This window comes from Anticarsia gemmatalis, chromosome 3, assembly GCF_050436995.1.
Source record: "Anticarsia gemmatalis isolate Benzon Research Colony breed Stoneville strain chromosome 3, ilAntGemm2 primary, whole genome shotgun sequence".
NCBI classification, from domain to species: Eukaryota; Metazoa; Arthropoda; class Insecta; order Lepidoptera; family Erebidae; genus Anticarsia; species Anticarsia gemmatalis.
Window position 1 is genome coordinate 9,986,677 of NC_134747.1, and position 20,824 is coordinate 10,007,500.

The window sequence follows — 20,824 nt, forward strand, 5'->3', positions numbered from 1 at the left end:
CAAGAATTTTATTTAACAAACTTTTTTTATATTACAAATATTTAAAACAATCAAACAAAAAGGTGCTCTCAATTATATTAAAATTAGTGAGTTTTATATTAAAAGTATTACGTTGGTTGTACGTTATAAGAATGCTTTACTTCAGTCTCCTTCAAGCATTTACTTATGCGAAGATTAAAAGCAGTTATAATACAGTTATTATTTAATTATTACAGTAGCTAGTGTTAACATACGTATATAATTACACACAAATTAATTATAAAATAAGATTATGAGCATTATTGCTGGTCACGAGGTCATTAACCTACTGGAGTATTCACACTAAACGAACTCAAAGTTAACTAAATCAGTTCAGGCAGCTATACATCGTAACCGTAAACAAATAAGTTAACTCATTAAACACTTTGTAATACACAATAATACTTCCTCACGATTATTCAAGATCTGATCGTGTATTTCATTTACATGTACAAAACTGTAGGTACTGATGACAATGAAATACCGAAATTGTTTTATGATAGTGTTACAGCTGCCTAAACTTCACAACGTTTAGACATTACAATGGTAAACAAGGAGTATGTTCGCATCTGACCTAATGCGTAGGTTGTCTGGAGAAGTTCTCACTATTAGCCATACTATAATAAAAAACTGGGCACAAAAATATAGGTAATAAATGAATAGCCTTATCCACTTTTGATTTCTATTAAAAATATGGAAATATAACTCTCATTGCTTATGATACGATTTGTTAGCATCCATCAAGAGTACAAAGACAAGATAGAGTATCTCGGATTTAATATAATTAGCTATTTCTTTAGGTTCGTAATCAAGGTAGGTACTATGTACAACTATTTAGCAAATTAATACATTTCCTAATTGCTCGTTTTAGCGATCGTAGTACCAGACTGTCTCATTAAAATAATATCAATGTACAAAAGACTATTAATTAGGCATCTCGTGAGCTGAAGTGTAACATGACTGTATCAAAATAACATTTCTTTGAACTTACTCTGTCACATAACTATGAGTACTTAACATATATAAAAACACAACGCGGCTGTTATGTACAATGTCTCTTATAGCGATATATAACTACCTAAAATTGAGAAAGGATACTTACAAGTCAATACTTTATAAAATAAAAACAAATACGTTTAGGCACCGATTGTCAAAAGCGTACTACATCTAAAATATATCAAAATGTCAACTAAAAACAAAACAATATCACATTATTAATATCAAACAAGGAATTATTTTGATTACTGATATCTAAATATCTACTTTATTAAAATTTGTGAAAATATTTTTTAAATTGTATTAAGATTCTGGACCTTATATCTGTTTACATTAAAAATTGTGAGGAGTTACTTGACATTTTGTAATAATGATTCTATAGACAGGTACTTTATATTAAACCGCCCCTCAATAAGACGTGGAGTAGAAAGCAGAACATACGTTGTTTGTTAGCTTATTCGTAGTTTATTTTAAATCTTTATATCCAATACAACTTGGTTACATTTGGTAGTTATATCATTGATTTTAACGTACTTTGAAAATAGGTCCAATAAATAGGAAGACTTTGAATTCAAAATAAGGCAGGACTACCTTTGTCTACGTATTCATTCCACGTCTTATCGAGAGTCTAATGAGGATGCATACAATTAATATTTTCCATCGATATAAGGAACAGAACACGTGTCAATTGTTTTTCTATAATAATAATGTCTTGAAGTTGCCACTAAATCTAAATATTAAATCTACTTGTAGTGGTACAAAGTACGCATGCGCGACGCAATGGCATAGATGCGGGTCTCATAGGCGAGTCGTTCTATTGTAGCAGCTAAAACAATAAACCTTTATTAGTAAAACCTTCGCCCACTTTTAATCGAGGAATATCTCCGTTACCTCGACTTGTATTCTTAAGCTTACACGATTTGCTTAGCACAATAATATAAGTTTTAAAAATACTCGAATTCCCGGCCTCGTTTTGTTGATAAAGATCGGGTTTAAATACAAACATTAACTAAAATGGTTATGGATTGAATTCATCCACTTAAAATGAACCCATTAAAATGGGGAATCTAGTTTCAAAATAGGTTTCGATCTACGGTATGATTGGTATGGATTAATTAAGCGGCATTTCATACGCAACTCGAATTATGATCAAATATAACTTTAACTTTATCTGCGTTGAATACCGCTTAATTAACTGTTGTTATCGGAAAATGGTATGTCTAATGTGACAAATCGACAGACGGTGCAATTAAAATCCCGCTAATAAGAGTGAGATAAAATCTATCTATCACACGTGTAACTAATGCATTATCTATGTCAAATCCGTAAAAAATACTCTTAAGATTATTTTTCTGAAAAGCTTCCGAGCTGAATGTAGTGTTATATTGTTTTTCGAAAAACGGAATTGATACCTAATGGATAAAATATCTTCGCATTATTAACATAAATTTTGATATGTAAGTATTATATTATAAACATGTTAATTTTTTTATTGATGCGATTTCAATAAGCTTTCTTCTATATGTTACATGTAGGGTTAGTCACTAGGCATCGACTGTAATTTAAACAAGAGCAGGAAACTATCCCATAAGAGGCCTATCCGTCTCCTAGTGTAGTCGAGAAGGTATTCGCGCGTCAGTCTACTCTGGTCTGCCTGATGAAGGGCGTGAGAACGATGAGCGTGAGCGAGTTAGAGTCGTACCTCTCGAGCAGGCGGCGCTTGAGCTCGGGCGGGTAGGTGACGTAGATGTAGTGGTCGTCGTGCTCGGCGTCGTCCAGCAGCGCGTCGTCGGGCGCCAGGCAGCCCGCGCGCGCCGGCGACGACGTGCTCGTCAGCGACACCGACGCGCTGCCCGCCACGCTGCCCTCCTCCGAGCTACACACCAAGCACGCCACGGGACACATTACACACAGATTTACACACTTTGTATTTTATTAAAGTATCAGGTGATACTTTTATTTATAAACAAACGTCTGACAACGACGATGTGGCCGATAGAGTTTAGATAATCTAAAAAACTCTTCTCAATCTTGAATTTACAAATTTGTACTGTTAAGTGTAGGTATGGAACTTACTCGAACACGATCCAGATGATATAATAACACATGCAGAGTGCGAGAGCGAGGCCCGTGGCCAAGGCGAGTAGGAGCGGCCACGGGAACGCCCTGGCGGTAGGCGCCGTGTCCTCCCAGTAGCGGTCACAGCTCAGGTACCAACACACGGCGCGTTGCATTTCCTCTGGCGAACATACAACAATTAGCTGACTTTATAAGTACGGTCACTTTTCGCGCGTTCTCTGGCGTTCTCAACAGCACCCAGGATTTCGCGGATGACTGTTTAGATCGAGCGCAGAACGCGCGATCTTTAGACACACGCTGCTTCCACAAGATTTATGTTATCACTCTTGATGCAGTCACGGTATAAAGTTGACTATAAGTCAACTTAATTCGTTAATTGTAAAAGGTAATCAATTCATATGACGACACAACGAGAAAGATCGCATCATTTATGTAAAGAATATTGTAAAGAGATCCTTGTCAATTTGTTTGCAGATGTAAACAGTAATGTTACCTTCTAGCTCGGTGAACTGATGCTGGGTAAGGTGCAGTAATAGCGTTGCTATACAGGAGTGGACTATCCTCTCGCAGCGGACCTGCAAGTGTTAGTACGAGATCCGACCGCGTGATTTATACATTCACCTGTTTGATTGATGAAATATAATTTTTATCGATATTTATAACTAAACCAATGCAGATCCGCAAAGGTGGCCATCCAAATTTGGCCGCAATTAATTTTAATTAAAATGTAATTAATTATTTATTGTTGAACAATTACGTTCACTTGTTATTGTTAAAAAATATATTTCATTAGAAAGAAATATACCTGAGATACCGAGAAAGGTCAAGGTGCCATCCCTCACTTGGCCGCAACCTAATGTCAGCCAGGTGTAAACAGGTATAATTTCGTTAAATATATACGTTCATAATGTATTATCATGTTATACATACCAAATTGAAGATTAATTCTTTCCCTACATGATGAGATATAGGTGCCTATGCAAAAATGCCCGCAAATAGTGACTGCCAACGATTAAAGATAAATAAAAGCGAGAGAAACTTAAGATAAACACCGCATGTCGAATAAAGATAGAGCATGCCAGCTGCTTGTCATTTTCATGCTACTGCGCATGCGTCCATAGATAAGACTAAATACCGTACTGAATATTGCAATCACGTGTTTTTGACAGTCTTATGCGCCACGTTGTGTTTTTTCAAGTCCAAAATTATAAAACTTTGTTAATATTAATATTGATATATTTCATTCTTAACGTTATTAAAACGTAAGAATAAAATGAAGAAGTGTTTTTTGTTGTGTTACGAAAAGACTACAAAACTGAACTTCGACAAATTCTTGTACGACACTACTCTACTCCGACAAAATGGCACTCCGATGCGTTTTAATTTAGACAATACTAGAGTTGACACCTCCCACGCAAGTGATCGCATGTATGTATGTATTTTGTATGAAGGCATCGCCTATATTATGTTCATTAAAAAGAAATAAGATTTATCTTCACCGTTTCACCGTTGGAGCATGTGATAATTATTTCTAATACACACATAAGTTCGAAAAGTCATTGGTGTGTTGCCTCGGATTCGAACCTTCGTCAACTTATATACCACTCGGCTATCACTGCTCAAAAATAATATGCTGGAAAAATAGTTCATTAAAACACATTTTTTTTTAAATTTAATATACATTGGTGGCTTAGATGTGTCACGTCGATTCACGATATTGTCGAAGCATAACATTTCTGAGAAGAGTACTTCGAAGTTTACTGCTATCGACCTAGCATTATTGTCGAAGGAGTATGTCGTCGAAGTCGTATTGTTTCTTATTTAAGTTATGTCGAAGAAATGGTTTGTCGGTGTACAATAGTGTCTGAGACTAGGTATATCGAACTCTAGTATTGTCTAAATTAAAACGCATCGGAGTGCCATTTTGTCGGAGTAGAGTAGTGTCGTACAAGAATTTGTCGAAGTTCAGTTTTGTAGTCTTTTCGTAACACAAAAAAAAACACTTCTTCATTTTATTCTTACGTTTTAATAACGTTAAGAATGAAATATATCAATATTAATATTAACAAAGTTTTATAATTTTGGACTTGAAAAAACACAACGTGGCGCATAAGACTGTCAAAAACACGTGATTGCAATATTCAGTACGGTATTTAGTCTTATCTATGGACGCATGTGCAGTAGCATGAAAACGACAAGCAGCTGGCATGCTCTATCTTTATTCGACATGCGGTGTTTATCTTAAGTTTCTCTCGCTTTTATTTATCTTTAATCGTTGGCAGACACTATTTGCGGGCATTTTTGCATAGGCACCTATATCTCATCATGTAGGGAAAGAATTAATCTTCAATTTGGTATGTATAACATGATAATACATTATGAACGTATATATTTAACGAAATTATACCTGTTTACACCTGGCTGACATTAGGTTGCGGCCAAGTGAGGGATGGCACCTTGATCTTTCTCGGTATCTCAGGTATATTTCTTTCTAATGAAATATATTTTTTAACAATAACAAGTGAACGTAATTGTTCAACAATAAATAATTAATTACATTTTAATTAAAATTAATTGCGGCCAAATTTGGATGGCCACCTTTGCGGATCTGCATTGGTTTAGTTATGAATATCGATAAAAATTATATTTCATCAATCAAACAGGTGAATGTATAAATCACGCGGTCGGATCTTAGACTATGTTACAAAGTGTTTGTTGTAAAAGATGTAGGTGGCATCACATATACATACAATACGATACATTTCTTATACATTAGACAGTCCGTAATCACTATTCTTGTTAAAAATACGCGCTATTACTGAACCAAGTCACCTGAATTCTAAGTTTGGTTTTCCACTCGTCATTTCCCTGAATCAATATTTCATATCATCTTTACCTTCACACGTCAGCGTCACATTTTGGGTGCCATAATATTTATACACTTTCATGATACGAGCTACTGCTTCCTTAAGTACCCAATATAATCAGGTACCTTCCTAAATATCTGCGATTGGTAACCTGATGTCGAAATACAGACCTTTAATGTTTGTAGTCGCGTAGGATCGCAGGCGGCTCGCTCGGCCTGCAGGTCCGCCAGTCGTTTCTGTCGGCTGTCGGGCGGTAGAGACGACTCCACGGTGTCAGCGTCGCATAGCTCCGATGTCTGGTTAGCGTCACCTTCACTGTCTTCCGTCCTTTTCTCTTCAGGCTCTGAAAACACATGAAATTCATTTTAAACTTCTCTTAATAGGTTAAAAAGTTAAACCCTTTGTTAGTTTTTGTTGCATCTACTTTTGTAACTGTACAACTGACTGGTAAATTATAATTAAAAAGCTAATAAACTGTTCGTAATAATATCAATATAACTTTTGTAATTAAATTAACTTTAAAACCAAAACAAGGTAGAAATTTTAAACAAATTTAAAGAATTTAAAAATCCTATGAGTATTTATATGACACAATAGCAAAATAAATATTTACTTGCATTGCATATACAGTCTTTAAACAAAGGATAGGTAATTCTTAGCATACTTTTATTAACGGAATGCCCTTACGGAATTCCTATTGAAATCATATAAAATATTTACATCAGTTCTAAACCGGTTCCCAAACTGTCGTGTATGGATTTTATGGCCGTAACTCAATAAGTCAAATAGTTTAGTATTGTTTTGTGGTCAGTTTCACCCATATTCTTGTTGATCGCTTAACTTCCGTAATTCGTAACGTTTTGTTTTAATAGCGTATTACCCACTTATTTAACTAAAGTGGACGTTTCCTACCCTTTAATTCGTATAAAAAAATATCAGCGCCCCTCGCGGATTCATAAAATTTCTTTAATTAATTTTAAATGTCAATCTCTCGCTCGTTGTATACAAAGTTCTAAGTGAGGAAAATTGCGCTACAGTTTCAGAGATTAACGTCACACAAACATAACATATATTCAGCCTCATTAAATAAATATTAGTATAGATAAATGGGTACCTGGTTCTTCACTGTCTGGGTCTGGTTTGGGACAGTCGGTGATGGGCGGTGGAGCCGCAGTCTTGGGCCTGTGTCTCCGGCGGGCACTCACTCGCGCCACACTCCGCGTCGCCGCCGGCGCCAACGCTTTCTTCACTGACTCTACGTCTTGCCATACCTGAGGTAAGAATAGCAGAAGTAATACATATACCTGTAAATATGTACCGTTTAGAGTGACCGTTTCGAATAATGTGAAATCCTTCGGCTTTACATTGTTTTCTCGACAAATCGGCGCGTATTTTAGTAACTACTTCGATTTTTTCTGCCCGGATTTACGTTATTATCAGCAGTTAATAAAATAACCACCTAAGTAACGATTGTCTTGATACCAGGGAATACTGAATTTTTAAAAGCAACTCGACCTCCTTGCTTCTCCCAAAAAAATAGATAATATTTTGACGACAAGGGACCTGCGGGGACGTAGGTCGATATAAAAACTCTTCAAATGAATTTAAATAGAATTAAAAATAATATAGCATTAAGTTAAAGTTCAAAATTAACTTGAAGGTCTCACCTCGATATCGGTGCCGGGCCCGCCAGCTCCACTGAGTAGGCCGTGAGCTACCAACACCTGACACCGCATTATATCGCAGTAGTCCGCAAGACATACCGCGTCTTCCGCCTGTATATCACACTTATAATTAATTCAAATATATCCATATAAAACATAATAATATTTTTGTTATGATAGGTATGCTGTACCGTTGAACACAGAAACTTTTTTAAAAAGGTGAAACTCTAGTCTCTACCAGTTTAAAAAAATATAAATATAGACAGATGTTTCTTTACAATAGGAGCCCGAGGAGGTCTATGTAATTGAAATACAGACGGTAGTAGGTACCTTATACCCAGAATAGCACTTTGTCTACCAATTTCGCTCTTTACAGTTTTAGACCCATTAACAAAACTAAAGTCGCTAGAGATTCGTGATCGATGCTCTTGTTTCAAGAACGGTTGAACTGTATTAAAGTCTTGTTAGTGTAAGAATAAAAGTTAACTTACTTTGTTAATCTGGTTCTTGTGTCGGTGGTCGAAATGCGTGTCGAGGTGTCGCTCCTCGTAGAAGGACTTGCCACAGAAGGCGCACGTCCACTGGGACGGCCGGTGTTGGAGCTTGGCCGCGTGTTGTGGCGCGAAAATGTCGCGCGCGGGGTGGAATGGACACTCCAGTGGTAGTTTGACCTATAACATTATGACAATAGCGTTAAAAATAAGTACTGAAAACTGTTCCGCGCGTTAATCGAGCAATGCAGTTAAATTCAAATTCACCTTTACTTTTCTCTGCTGCAACTCAATCTGCCTCTCCTTTTTCCGCCTTTGTGCAATCTGTACCGTCGTATCTATAAATACTTCTTTTTCTTCTTATCGTATGGTTAATGGTCAACCTAGTTTCAAAGTTGTTCAAGCCGCCCGAAGGCCTTTGACGTGGCATAACGACTGTTATCTTAATTGACAACAACCGGGACCGACTTTTTACGCGCCCTCCGAAGCACGGAGCCGCCCAGTTCAAATACCACTATGCACCCATCTATCGAAAAATCGCGCCAAAGTTTGCTTAACCCGCAGATCGTTTACCGATCAGTGAGTGCAACTGGCTATGGGCGCTACTATTTCCAGTTCTTACCATTAACTTTTCTTAACTTAATAAAAAAACAACTTACGTACCTGAAATCTCTCCAATACAGGTAGCCATTTGTTTTGTATAACTTTCCTTACAATTTTGGAGTTGTCACGTGAACAGGTGATTTTGAATACTGATGGCCCCGGCCAAGGGATCAGTGTGAGGAAGAGTAGGGCCAGGACCTGTCAACATTTATACAAATAAATATGAAATAATTCTTCGAGTTTTAGGTATTTATTCAGAAATTTATATTCGTATGTCCAATCTTAATTTTGACATGTCATCTGAAGGCCTTGAAACCGGACAGTTGGTAGTATTTTCATATAAGTATTCTATAATAATTTAGTACATAGATCAGATGGTGAAATATACCCTCTGCTATGTATCTTGTAAGCAAAATGTTAAACTACTCCCATGGTAAGCGCCTCTCATATTGCTAGGCAATAAATTCATTTGTTATTCACCGTGCACGGTCGGTGTATCCGTTGTGTGTACAAGAATAAATTACAACCTTTCACATAGTATATCGCACAATAGTAGGTAACACTCAAATCTTGATTGTAACACTCGAATAATCACAAAATTACCAGAAAAATTAGGTTATGCTTGTGTTATTTAACTATCGATTTTCTGGGAGCGCAGTCCTAACCTTACACTAAAGGTTCACATGGCGGCTTACCTCGAGGGAAAACGACGTGGTCCTCATTCATATCTCTTATGCGGCAAATGTTCAATAAAACTTTGTATATAATTTCCTGATATACTAGATTATTACATAAAGAAACGGAGCCTGTATGTGCGTTGCCATCACCGGCTCTTCCCGCGCATGCGTACTGGAGGTCCGCTCTCCCCCTCTCATTACTACTGAGAATTGTGATCACCGCGACCTTACTAAAGTTGTTAACATTACGGTAATGCTGTAATAGGTACTAGGCACCCGCTTCCTAATGATACGCTTCTCCATTAGGTGTAGCTCAACTATTCTTCTTTAAACTTGAAATTGACTCACTTAATTATTATTTGCATCTGTTATCTCTAAGTTTAAGAAAAATGACTTACATAAGTACTTATTTGCAAGAACAATTAAATCAAGACTTTAAAAACTTAACTTAAACACACAGTATTAGCGTTTATGATAAAAATTAAACTGCTACATTAGATAACTATACACCTTCTCTTAGTAAAGAACCATCTGTATCTCTCACCTTCAATTTCCTTTAACTTAGATAGTTTTCTATATTTCCGGACCTTCATTTAATCAGAATTGCCTGTATTTTAGGACTCATTTGTTCAATTAAATCAAGGCACATAAATAAAACTGCCAATGCACACGCGACTCCACTTATAAAACATACTTTATAATAATAACCTGCTCAGTATGGTAGTGCTATCGATGTCACACTCGCGAATACTTGCACTCAATGACCATGTGTTATTCTTGTGTACCTAAGTTTCTAAAGGCCTTCGTGATATAAAATTATCTAACTTGTGTCGTCGTCTTCAAAAATAAGTTATACTACTAACCAACTATGAAAACGTGTGGCATAAGTGTGTTTTCACGTTATCTCCTGATTCCAACCCCTGGTAAAGTTTCACCTGTATTGAGTTTAGAAATAATTTCAAATTAAATTTGAAAAAATATTTATTCTTCAATTAAAAAATTCAAACGCTTTGCATATTTTATAGAGCCGTACAGCATGTGATAAAAGAGGCCTGAACTCTCCTGCATATTGATGCTTGACCCGCTCGCTTCAAATGTTTAAGAGCTCTCTGAAATAGCGCGCGCATCCACTTCATCTACGAGTTCAGATATCTACATAATGTGTACGTATAAATATATCACAATAAATAGAATTAACGACGGCGTCCACACCACGAATATTTTCTATGTCGTAGGATTACGGGCCAGAGAAACTCTATCAATTGAGAATCAAACTTTTCTAGATTGGTATGATATTATTATATAGGTATAATATGTCATGCCTTCTGTTGCGAATTTTTATAAAGAACATTGATAAGGTATCAATTTTCCGTTCTTACTGTATTGTTATACTGTTGTAGTTGCAATAGAGTAGAAAATTCAATTCGTCATAATATAATGGAGAAAATAAATTGATGTAAATAGTTAAGTGAGCATGACCCAATTACCGCATAAAACACGCGCTGCCGTCATGCCAAGTCAAAGTTGATTGGATGGCTTTCGTGTACTCTAAGGTTGTAGGTACTTGAGGCTTGCAGCTTATCAGAAAAAAGGTAAAAATAGCATAAACTACTTCCGAGTGCAGGCGGTCGGCAATGCAATCAATTGTGTGGTTAACGTTAGTTTAAAAAACGCTTTCATGGGCCTTGTGCAGTTCTCACACTAACAAACCGATAAAATGGCAATTTGCTGATCAAATAAAGTGTTGTTTGATAACAATTGTTTGACAGACGCACGCCGCCGGCCACTGCCGCCGTCCACCGCTCACCACACTGTTTAAATGAGAACACGTCTCACGTAGACAGGTCAGTATCTGATCTAATATTTAGGCCTTACACTTATTATTTAGATAGATAGCCGGATTTACGTAAGTCCCAATAGTGCTTCCGTTATTTATGTTTAGGGCACCCTTTCAATTACCAACATTTTTCAGCTAGTTTCATAATTTAATAATAATATTATAGCTGCATGACCTAAATATTGTTTATAGAACTAATTTAATACCAATTTGGTTTGGTATATAAAAGTGTAGCAAATGTATTTCACTACGCACATTAATGAAAGATTCACTATGTTAGTATAATATTTATGACTGTTCCTTTGCTAATCTTTTGCCTTAAACTATTTTCAGTATATTTATCAATTAAATAATTTAAGGTAACTCGGTTCTGCTTACGACTTCGTCCGCGTGAATAGATCTCCCGGCGTGAAAAGTGTGATATGTGATAACCCGGGTTATAAACTATCTGTGTACCAAATTTTGGCGTGATTGAGTAGATAATAAACAATTATAAATACATTCGCATTTATAATATTCAAAGTTAAAACAAACATCGTGATAAAATCCTGTATGCCTATATAAGCTCTTTATAACACTTTTCTTGAGAGCACCGACACTATGCCAGCCTGGTGGACTCAAGGCCTAACCTCTTCCACGTTCGGAAAGAGACTCTTGCGCAATAGTAATTAAAAAAATAATTTAAAAAAATTTCATCATTAGATTTTTAAGGTACATACGTTAAATTTAATTGTACTGCATCCATTTTTTATCGAACATACGGATTCCTATAAAACTAGGTAGTTATGCACCGATATTTCTGTTTTCGTCGGAAACGTGAGACTTTATAAAGCATGTTTTTCAACAGTTGATATTGTTTTCAAATATTAGACGGGTACTTGCGGCTGCCGTTGACGTTTAAATTCAGAAATCTATCGTATTGTGTAAGAATAGGAAGTGAATAGTCATTGACAAGAAATATTATCAAACATGAGCTATCAAACTGTACTCAGTGAGCAAATACGTATTGACTGTGTCCTATTCATAATGAAAGTAATTGGAGCTTTTATTGTAGCCTTCGTACCCGGCTCTCATCCAGTGTCCGTCAAAGAACCGTACCAGGCAGTTAAAATAATCGCCGATAACAACACTGATAATAGATTCACCATCAACAGTGAAGGCTGTACTATCCCATATGTGGATCTGAATGAAATATCAATAAGAAACCTTATAAACTCCGCCGCGATCTCGCCTTCCTCGTGTCCAAGTTACAAACACTCATTACTCGCTGAAAATGGAACTCACATAACGACAGTAACGGAACATTTTAAATTATTCAAGATTGTTAACGAATCAAACTTAAAGTGCTGTTATAGATCGTTCTACCGGGCATCATTTGGGGCTTCGAAAAATACTTTCACAAGGATCAAGTTTTCAAAATGCAGACTGTTTCAAAGTACTACAAAAGTGAATGATGAATTTGTTAAAGTTAATTGTTATTACAACGGAAAGGAAATTTATAAACGGCTTTTTTTATTTACGCCGAAAAAACCTTTTACTACAGCTAGAAAAGAACCATTTACTAGTGAAAGATCAATGTACAATATAATAATAATGGGATTAGGATCCATGTCTAGGCACAACTTTTACAGAACTATGTATAAAACTTGGAACTTTATGAAACAATATGAGGCAGTGGAGTTAAAGGGATATAATACTGTAGCGGCAGATTCATTTCAAAACTTGATCGCCGTTCTTTTAGGCTTAAACAAGTTGCAGCTTCACAACATATGCTCGCCGGGCCAGCCTGGGACTTTAGACAACTGCCCTTTTATATGGGAGAGATTTAAAGATGTTGGATATTATACGGCTTTTGCAGAGGATAGTGGAAAATTTGGGGTATTTAATAAAGAAAATCTTGATTTCAAAGATAACCCTACAGACTACTACATTCACCCCTTTGTCAAACAATTTGAAACGTTTATGAAAAATCGTCAGAAACCGCAAAAACACAATAAGTATCAAGACTCAGTTGCTGTTACCTCATGTATAGGAGACAAGCATAATTTTCAAGTACTTTTGGATTATATCGATAGTCTTGTAACGACACTGGACCAGTCAAAATTATTTGGACTGTTCTGGGAAACGACTATGAGTCACGACAATTTAAACTATCCTTTGCAGATGGATGACGCATATGCTTTGATTATCAAGAAACTAAAATTATCTGGTTATTTGAATAACACGATACTGATACTGATGAGTGATCATGGAATCAATTCTGGCGGTATACAGTTTACTAAACAAGGTCAGTTAGAAGTAAGACTACCGTTACTCTACATTTTAATCCCAAAGTTGTTCCGAAACGAATTTAAGTTAGCTTATCAAAACTTACTTATGAACCAGCAACGTTTAACGACGCCATATGATGTGCATACAACGTTGATCGACTTGCTCGGCTTAAGTGATCTTTCTGATGAAGAAATACGGCGAAGAAGCACAGAACCTTACAGTCATAATAGAGGTATTAGCCTTTTCTTACCTATCCCTGGAAACAGAACATGTCAAATGGCTGAAATTGATCAAGAATGGTGCAGTTGTCATAAGTTGGTCAAGTTTCCCATTAGTAACGCATTAATCAAGTCAGCAAGTCGTTATTTGACGCAACGTTTAAACGAGAAGATAAAATTATACCCGCAGTGTATGGGACTGGCTGTGGCCAAGGTGATAGAAGTTCATGAAATAATACCTGTGTATGAAAGAAACGTGGAGTGGCGAGACTTTCAAGTGAGAGTAAGTACAGCACCCGGCGGCGGAAATTTCGAAGCCGTTCTACGACATCACAAAGGTTGGACACTTGTGGACGACATCAAACGAATGGACGATACTTACAAACACTCTTGTACTAGAGATGACTATGTCAATGGTTATTGTTACTGTGGATGACATAAAATGTACCACCAATAAAATATAATAATATGCTGTATGTACTTGTTTTAAAATAATATCGGTCAAGTGTGTCAAGTTCCATAGAATCATATGGTATTACAAAGTTTTGGGTTGTAGGTACGTACATACATCAAATAGTGTTACTCCTAAACATAACTATTTGATGTATAATGTGTCGAGTGGCACGTGAGCCGGGACCGTAAAGAGATGCACAGCTCTCCCCCGGGCCGCGGACGCATGCGCGCAGCCTCCACCCGACCCCAGTCTTCCTTCTCACTGCGAGATTCCCGCTAATAGTAGTGCTGTCTTGCTTACATGTTTCATAAGCTCACCAAATAGACGAACTTCATACTGAGCTATCTTCTGATGGTTTAGTATTGAATCCGGGCACAACAAGGCCTGCAAAGAATCACGATTACTTAGTGTATTTACCCGGCCTCCACATATCACAAACTATAAATTAATACCTAAATAATGTATACGGTTACCGAGTCTCTGTCGCCAGATAATTATTTGCCATATCAAATTCAATAAAAGTGAATGTGTTTCATAATAAATATAAACAAAATGTTCGACATGGTACTTAAATGTCTTTGCATCTTCAATAACTATAGTTCTTGGCACATAGTATTCATTGGACGTTAAACCCACAACTTTTAAGGTAAGTTCATACTTTTTTCTTTAATTTATATTATGTTATTCAGTTTTAAACTTCACTTGACACTTGATGTGCTAACATACACAACACAAGTTACCTATTATCTAACAAAACAATTACTTGTACCTATCTGCCACTATAATTCTGCACAACTATTTAAATTAACTTTGTACAACACTTTACATAAGTGGACGTAGCATACACCTAGATTCTATTTTGCTATTGTCTTTAATGATTATGTTTAAAAATTTGCACGAATTATGGTCACATTATACTCTTAATGTACCTAATTAATAACACTCCTAGGTACAATAACAAATGTTTCAAAAGTTATTAAGTTACAGTTGCCTTGTTAATTGTATTTATTTTTTAGGAATATATACGATAGGAAAAGTTACACCTTTACTTTCTAACTTCTTTATAGCTACTTATTATTTACATAAGTTACACTCGCGATATTATTAAAAGTTGTAAACATTACGTGTACAATTAATATAAATAAAGTATAAGTAGTTTTAGTTCGGGATAGCGATACATTTGTCCATAACAAAATAGTTTGAATATATTTGGTAACAAATATTAACCCTCTGACAATCATCGCAAGATTTTTTAAAACACATTCAGTTGGCATAGGTTTAACTACTTCGTGGTTCTTTATAATCATATATTTTTGTACCAATTAAACTCAATTTTTAAAAGGTTGTTTTATAATTATAATAATACTTATTCTTACAACACATAAAACACATCGAAAGACAAACTTTACTTTGATTTAAAAATGTATATTTTTATTCGTTACAATTTATATTGACAAGCAACTGTATGCATTGTTTACAGTATGGCACAGCTGGTGAAGAGCGGCGCGCGGCTTCGCTCTGTTCCTGTGCGCTTCAGATACTTGTTCCTGCTCGCCACGGTATTCGGAAGTAGCTTCCTTATTATTTCAATCACCAATCGCACTGAAATATTGTTCGTAAACAACGACCAAGCCTTATCCACCTTGGAATTTCAACGTTACGAAATTCAGCCGGAAGCAAGATATACAATTAATACCGAAGGCTGCACTATTCCCGGATTACTGCCCTTAGATGACGCCGTAAAACCGTTCAATCAACCCCCAACTGAACTTAAAAGTTGCCCCAACGCCAACTACTCTCTACTACAACATAACGAAACTCATATATGGGTAGACACGGACATGTTAGAATATTACAATGTCCCCAGAGAAGGAAATATATCTTGTTGTTACAAGTCATTCTACAGACCGTCAGCGATCAGGGATATATTTTCGGATAGTGTTGACGACAGAGTACAATACGAACCTTGTGTTGATTTCACAAATTATGTTGAGACAGCGCATGAATTTGTTAAAGTTACATGTGATTTTGAACAGAAAACTATTTACGAAGAATTTTTTTTATTTGCTCGGAAGAAGATGCGTTCATTTAACCGAAACATGAACACTCATAGGAATGAGTCTACACCAGCGACACATTACAACGTAATCGTGATGGGGATCGATGCTATCTCCAGGTTAAATTTTTATAGAACGATGCCAAAAACATTGGCTTATTTGAAAAAGAAAGGTGCTATAGAATTATTAGGTTACAACAAAGTGGGCGACAATACATTTCCCAACTTGACACCGATGTTACTTGGTATAAAAGAAAGTGATCTAAAGAGAACGTGCTGGCCCGACCACAGTGCCAACTTTGACAACTGTCCCTTCATATGGCAGTGGTTCAAGGAAGCGGGGTTTTATACTGCGCTCGGTGAGGACAGCGCGCATCTAGGCACATTTAACTTTGCAAAATTCGGTTTCATAAAATCACCTACTGATTACTATATCCGTACATTTATACATGAAGCGGAAGTCAACGCTGGCAATACTAAAGATTTCAATTCGTATATTTGTATGGGAAATAAATATTTCTATAAGGTACTGTTAGACTACATCGAACATTTGACGTCCACCCTGAGGCTCTCCAAGCTTTTTGGGTTCTTTTGGGAAGTAACCATGAGTCATGATTATTTAAATTATCCCATGGCGATGGATGATAGCTACGAAGCATTCTTAGAAAGACTCGATAGTAATAATTATTTAGATAATACTATTTTATTATTGTTAAGTGATCACGGTATAAGGTGGGGTGCGATCAGACTAACTAAACAAGGACGGTTAGAAGAACGATTGCCTTTCGTTCATATATTACTACCGCCATCGTTTCAAGTTAATTACAACCAGGCGTATCAAAATTTAAAGCAAAACAGTAAAAGGCTTACAACACCTTTCGACATATACGCGACGCTGTCCGATTTAATCAAGTTAGAAGTAATAAGCGATACAAATATTAAACAGCGATCAAAAAGGCCTTATGGCCACAGTAGAAGTATTAGTCTGTTTTTACCCATACCCAAAAATAGAACGTGTAAAATGGCCGACATCGACGACCACTGGTGCACTTGTCACAAAAGTGTGAAGATGAACTCAAGAAGCTACGCAGCTCATAATGTTGCACAGCAGCTGGTGAATCATTTAAATATGATTGTGAGAGAGTATCCGCAATGCGCCGAGTTATCCCTCGCAGATGTACTGGAGGTGACCGAGATGCTGGTGGGCAAGCCTAGGAAAGATGAAGTGGGGTGGCGCGAGTTTATGGCGGTGGTGAAAACGTCGCCGGGGGACGGCGTGTTTGAGGGCACCCTGCGACATCAGGACGACAAGTGGAGCCTCGCCGGTACCATCAGCCGCCTCAACCTGTACGGTGGTCAAAGTAGATGCGTGGAACACTACCAGCTCAAACTATATTGTTATTGCCAGTAACGATTGCGATGCACATAGTGTTAAATAGCTGTGATATTACGAAGCGTTGATTGTGCGATATATAGGTAAAATGTAGCTCTGTAACATATTAAGGATTTACGATATGTAGGAATCTGTCTGAAAAGATGGACGCAGGCCTAATCCGTAACATTTTTTTGGTGATTTTTTGTAGAATGATGCGAATACTAAAACATATTATTTAAACATAGTACTCGTAACCGGCGATCCTGTATGTCAAAGTGTATGGATGTGAGTGAGGCAAAGGAAGTCTGTAAGGATCGTACCAAGTGGCGTTGAAAATGTATGCGTGATATTATGTATGTATGTCATTGTATGTATTATTAAAACAGGACATGTTATCTATTTAGTGCCGCTATAGATTCTACTTAGTAATGTATCATGTCGATTAAAATATGCATGCGAGTAGCAAAAGACAAAGGTACAGTAACATATCCTATACAGTTTCACTTCGAAGATATCAAATAATTTACCTGTCCTAGTGACCTTATATCTTATATCATATACGAGTAGATAATCAATCATTGACACATATCTTTTGACTAGAAAACTAACGGTCTACATATCTATTTAAATAATTATATAATTATGTTTATGCCCAGTGTTGTTTGAAGTGGTCACTTTATACATAATATACATTCGGTTATGGTACATATGATTCTATCCCCATGTAATATAATACCTAATTGATTTCCATAAGAGGTTGCCAATATGACCTCCTCAAAGAGGCATTTAAAACAAAGTTTTATTCATAACGTTGAAAAATAAGAATCTAGTTTAATTTTTATAGCTCAATGTGTTTGTTATTCGTCCAATATTATACAGAAAATAAGGGTAGATTATTACATTGTGTCGTATATTTGAGAATGTAACATATCACAACGATATATTTATTATACTTATTTATGTTTAGTTTATATTACCAAAGTTTGTTGATGCAGTATAAGTACACACGGCAGTACCGTCGTATTATCAACATTATTCCCGTAAAAAAAACGACGATTGAGAATTGGACAAGAGTGTAAATAACAAAACTTTATTTAGGTATAGAATTCAGTTTTTTGTAAATAATTTTAATCCGTAGTATGTACTAGTATACGTAAAAATATTTAGTTTGTAAGAAAAAAGCTTATTTTTTTCTAATAAAAATAAAACGTTGTTGTTGTTTATATTTTACTTTCCTATTAAAAAATTCTTCATACTAGGTATTAATTAAATAAATAAATAAATATTTTTGGACAACTCACACACGGTCATCTGATTCCAAACTAAGCAGAGCTTGTACTATGGTAACCAGACAACTGATAAACATACTTATATACTTCTAAATTTAACATCCAGGCTCAGAACAAATACTCGTGCTCATCACACAAATATTTGTCCCAGGTGGGATTCGAACCCGCCACACGTATATAAAAAATAATAATAAAAAAATAATTATATAAAATTACGTAGTCTTAATGATAGCTTAGTACAGCCTTCTCTTGTTATGTAGGTATTAGCTTGGCGCAAAACAAGCGTACTTCATTTCAAGCACTAGCCGATCAACTATACCATAATTACAAACAAGCCAAGTTTTTAACCTAAGGAGGATCCCCAAATGAAGGTAGCATAAATATTAGTTTAATAAAAAATGACTAGCATGTCTCATTAAAAGTAAAACCTTTTGCACTGATTGTTTCTTAAGAGACTATTCACATACAAATCACGGATATACTTGATAACGAAGATACAACAAGAACCAATTTGTAATTTCAAATTGTTTTGTAATAGGTGTAGCATATATGATAAGAGCGTATCTCGCCGTTAAACATATGTTTGGCGAGTTTAATATGTAAGTATTTAGTTTTAAGCTACTTTTAAATAAATAAAATCATAAAATATAAAAAAAACCTTACAAAAAATACATCACATAGATATTTGTACCGTCACAAATCACGTCCATTTACCTTAGAGTATAATTACTTCTACAATACGATTGTAAGTACCGGATACCTTGTTAGAAATAAAGAGGAAAGGAAAATTTAATAAGTTCCTTTCTAAATGTTAACTTAATGCCTTACTAATTTAAAAGCAATAATATGTGAAACTGCAATACCTTTAAATATGTTATTTTTCGAAATAACAGCTTTCTTTAATGTTATATTTTTTTCTTGTTGTTGCGTTGAACTCTTTATTTAAGTCTACGGAAGGTCTACGGCGTAGACGGTGCTGTCGTAGCAGGACCCTAGCACAATAGTGTCGTAATATACCTTTAAAAGGTTGTTGTGTCATAGAATAATTATTTAATTTTAATGAATGTACTTAATTGGTACATTATGAACAAGTAAATAAATTTAAATGCCCTTTTTTATTAGTGCCGTAAAAGTGGCTTTAGTCAAATAAATGAATCTGGAAAATTAAAAGGAATGTTTTAACAAAAATACTTAGGTACCACTATTGTATTGTCATAGTATTAGATATACTGACTCTATAAATTGTTCTTTTTTTTCAGTATGAGTTCCACCTTTTTGGACTTCCAGAATTCGCTGAGCTTTAGAATTAGACATTGGTTCCTCGTGACTATCGTCTGCGGCACCAGTTTTGTCATCCTACTTGTGTATAGAAGTTCTGACATCATATTCTTTAAGAAAGAAGAGCTCGGCTCATCGCGGGAACATCCCACACCCGACCTTGACGATCGTTACACTATCAAAACAAATGGCTGTACCATACCATATCTGAATTATTTAGATGACAGTATCAAAATGTTTGTGAATTATCCTGAAAATATACCACCGTGTCGTAATAGGAAGAAAGCCTTATTAGAATATAAGGGGTCGAGAATTATGGTTAAACTAGAAAATGCACGTTATTATGGCGTAAAAAAGTTGGCTGACTTATTTTGTTGCTACAGAGCATTTTATAGACCCGTAACTATTGTAAATGTAATGTCCTACGGCGTGGATGATCGCGTTAAATACAAACATTGCATCTATTTTAGAGATTTAGTTATAGTCAATGATGAGTTTGTTAGAGTTACCTGCATTAATGATGGTAAAGTTATTTATGAACAATTTTTTCTGTCCGCTACAAGAAAGACGTTTGTATCTCACAACGGTTATCTTGAAATACCGAAAAATAAAAGTGCGTACAATGTTTTAATATTAGGTGTTGATTCTGTG

At 35.8% G+C, this 20,824-nt stretch overlaps 3 protein-coding genes across 9 annotated transcripts in view; 2 read left to right on the forward strand and 1 right to left on the reverse strand.

The window, feature by feature from the left end:
• Window positions 1-4: 4 nt before the first annotated feature.
• On the reverse strand, window positions 5-9,608 carry LOC142987581 (uncharacterized). Its single transcript, XM_076136444.1, has 10 exons — window positions 9,414-9,608; window positions 8,779-8,916; window positions 8,116-8,295; window positions 7,628-7,735; window positions 7,075-7,231; window positions 6,131-6,303; window positions 3,587-3,668; window positions 3,091-3,253; window positions 2,717-2,890; window positions 5-1,840 (listed from the first exon to the last, which is right to left on the reverse strand). The coding sequence occupies exons 1-10, from the start codon at window positions 9,438-9,440 to the stop codon at window positions 1,813-1,815; spliced, it is 1,230 nt and encodes a 409-aa protein (XP_075992559.1). The 5' UTR covers window positions 9,441-9,608; the 3' UTR covers window positions 5-1,812.
• LOC142987578 (uncharacterized) overlaps window positions 1,870-20,824 on the forward strand; it is a 20,263-nt gene continuing 1,308 nt past the window's right edge. The window contains exons 1-4 of one of the 7 annotated variants that reach the window (XM_076136437.1): window positions 1,871-2,471; window positions 10,421-10,558; window positions 11,165-11,239; window positions 15,656-18,818. In XM_076136437.1, coding sequence (XP_075992552.1) covers window positions 15,657-17,642 — 1,986 coding nt within the window. In that variant the 5' untranslated portion in view covers window positions 1,871-2,471; window positions 10,421-10,558; window positions 11,165-11,239; window position 15,656 and the 3' untranslated portion in view covers window positions 17,643-18,818. Of the gene's footprint in view, window positions 2,472-7,112; window positions 7,237-10,420; window positions 10,559-10,922; window positions 10,988-11,164; window positions 11,240-14,681; window positions 14,822-15,655; window positions 18,819-20,154 lie in introns of those variants that run through there. The other 6 variants (XM_076136442.1, XM_076136436.1, XM_076136438.1 and 3 more) reach the window with 6 other exon arrangements.
• Window positions 11,252-14,168, forward strand: LOC142987579 (uncharacterized). The gene has a single exon (XM_076136443.1). It carries the CDS (start codon window positions 12,202-12,204, stop codon window positions 14,155-14,157), a length of 1,956 nt encoding a protein of 651 aa, XP_075992558.1. The 5' UTR covers window positions 11,252-12,201; the 3' UTR covers window positions 14,158-14,168.

What these genes read in the sequence shown, in the direction of transcription:
- LOC142987579 (XM_076136443.1), top strand. Translation starts at nt 12,202, where the DNA reads ATGAGCTATCAAACTGTACTCAGTGAGCAAATACGTATTGACTGTGTC.
- LOC142987581 (XM_076136444.1), bottom strand. Translation starts at nt 9,440, where the DNA reads ATGAGGACCACGTCGTTTTCCCTCGAG. An exon ending in CTGTATTGGAGAGATTTCAG is followed by an intron (nt 8,296 to 8,778) that starts GTACGTAAGTTG and finishes ATAATGTTATAG; the next exon opens with GTCAAACTACCACTGGAGTG. An exon ending in ATCATCTGGATCGTGTTCGA is followed by an intron (nt 2,891 to 3,090) that starts GTAAGTTCCATA and finishes CTTGGTGTGTAG; the next exon opens with CTCGGAGGAGGGCAGCGTGG.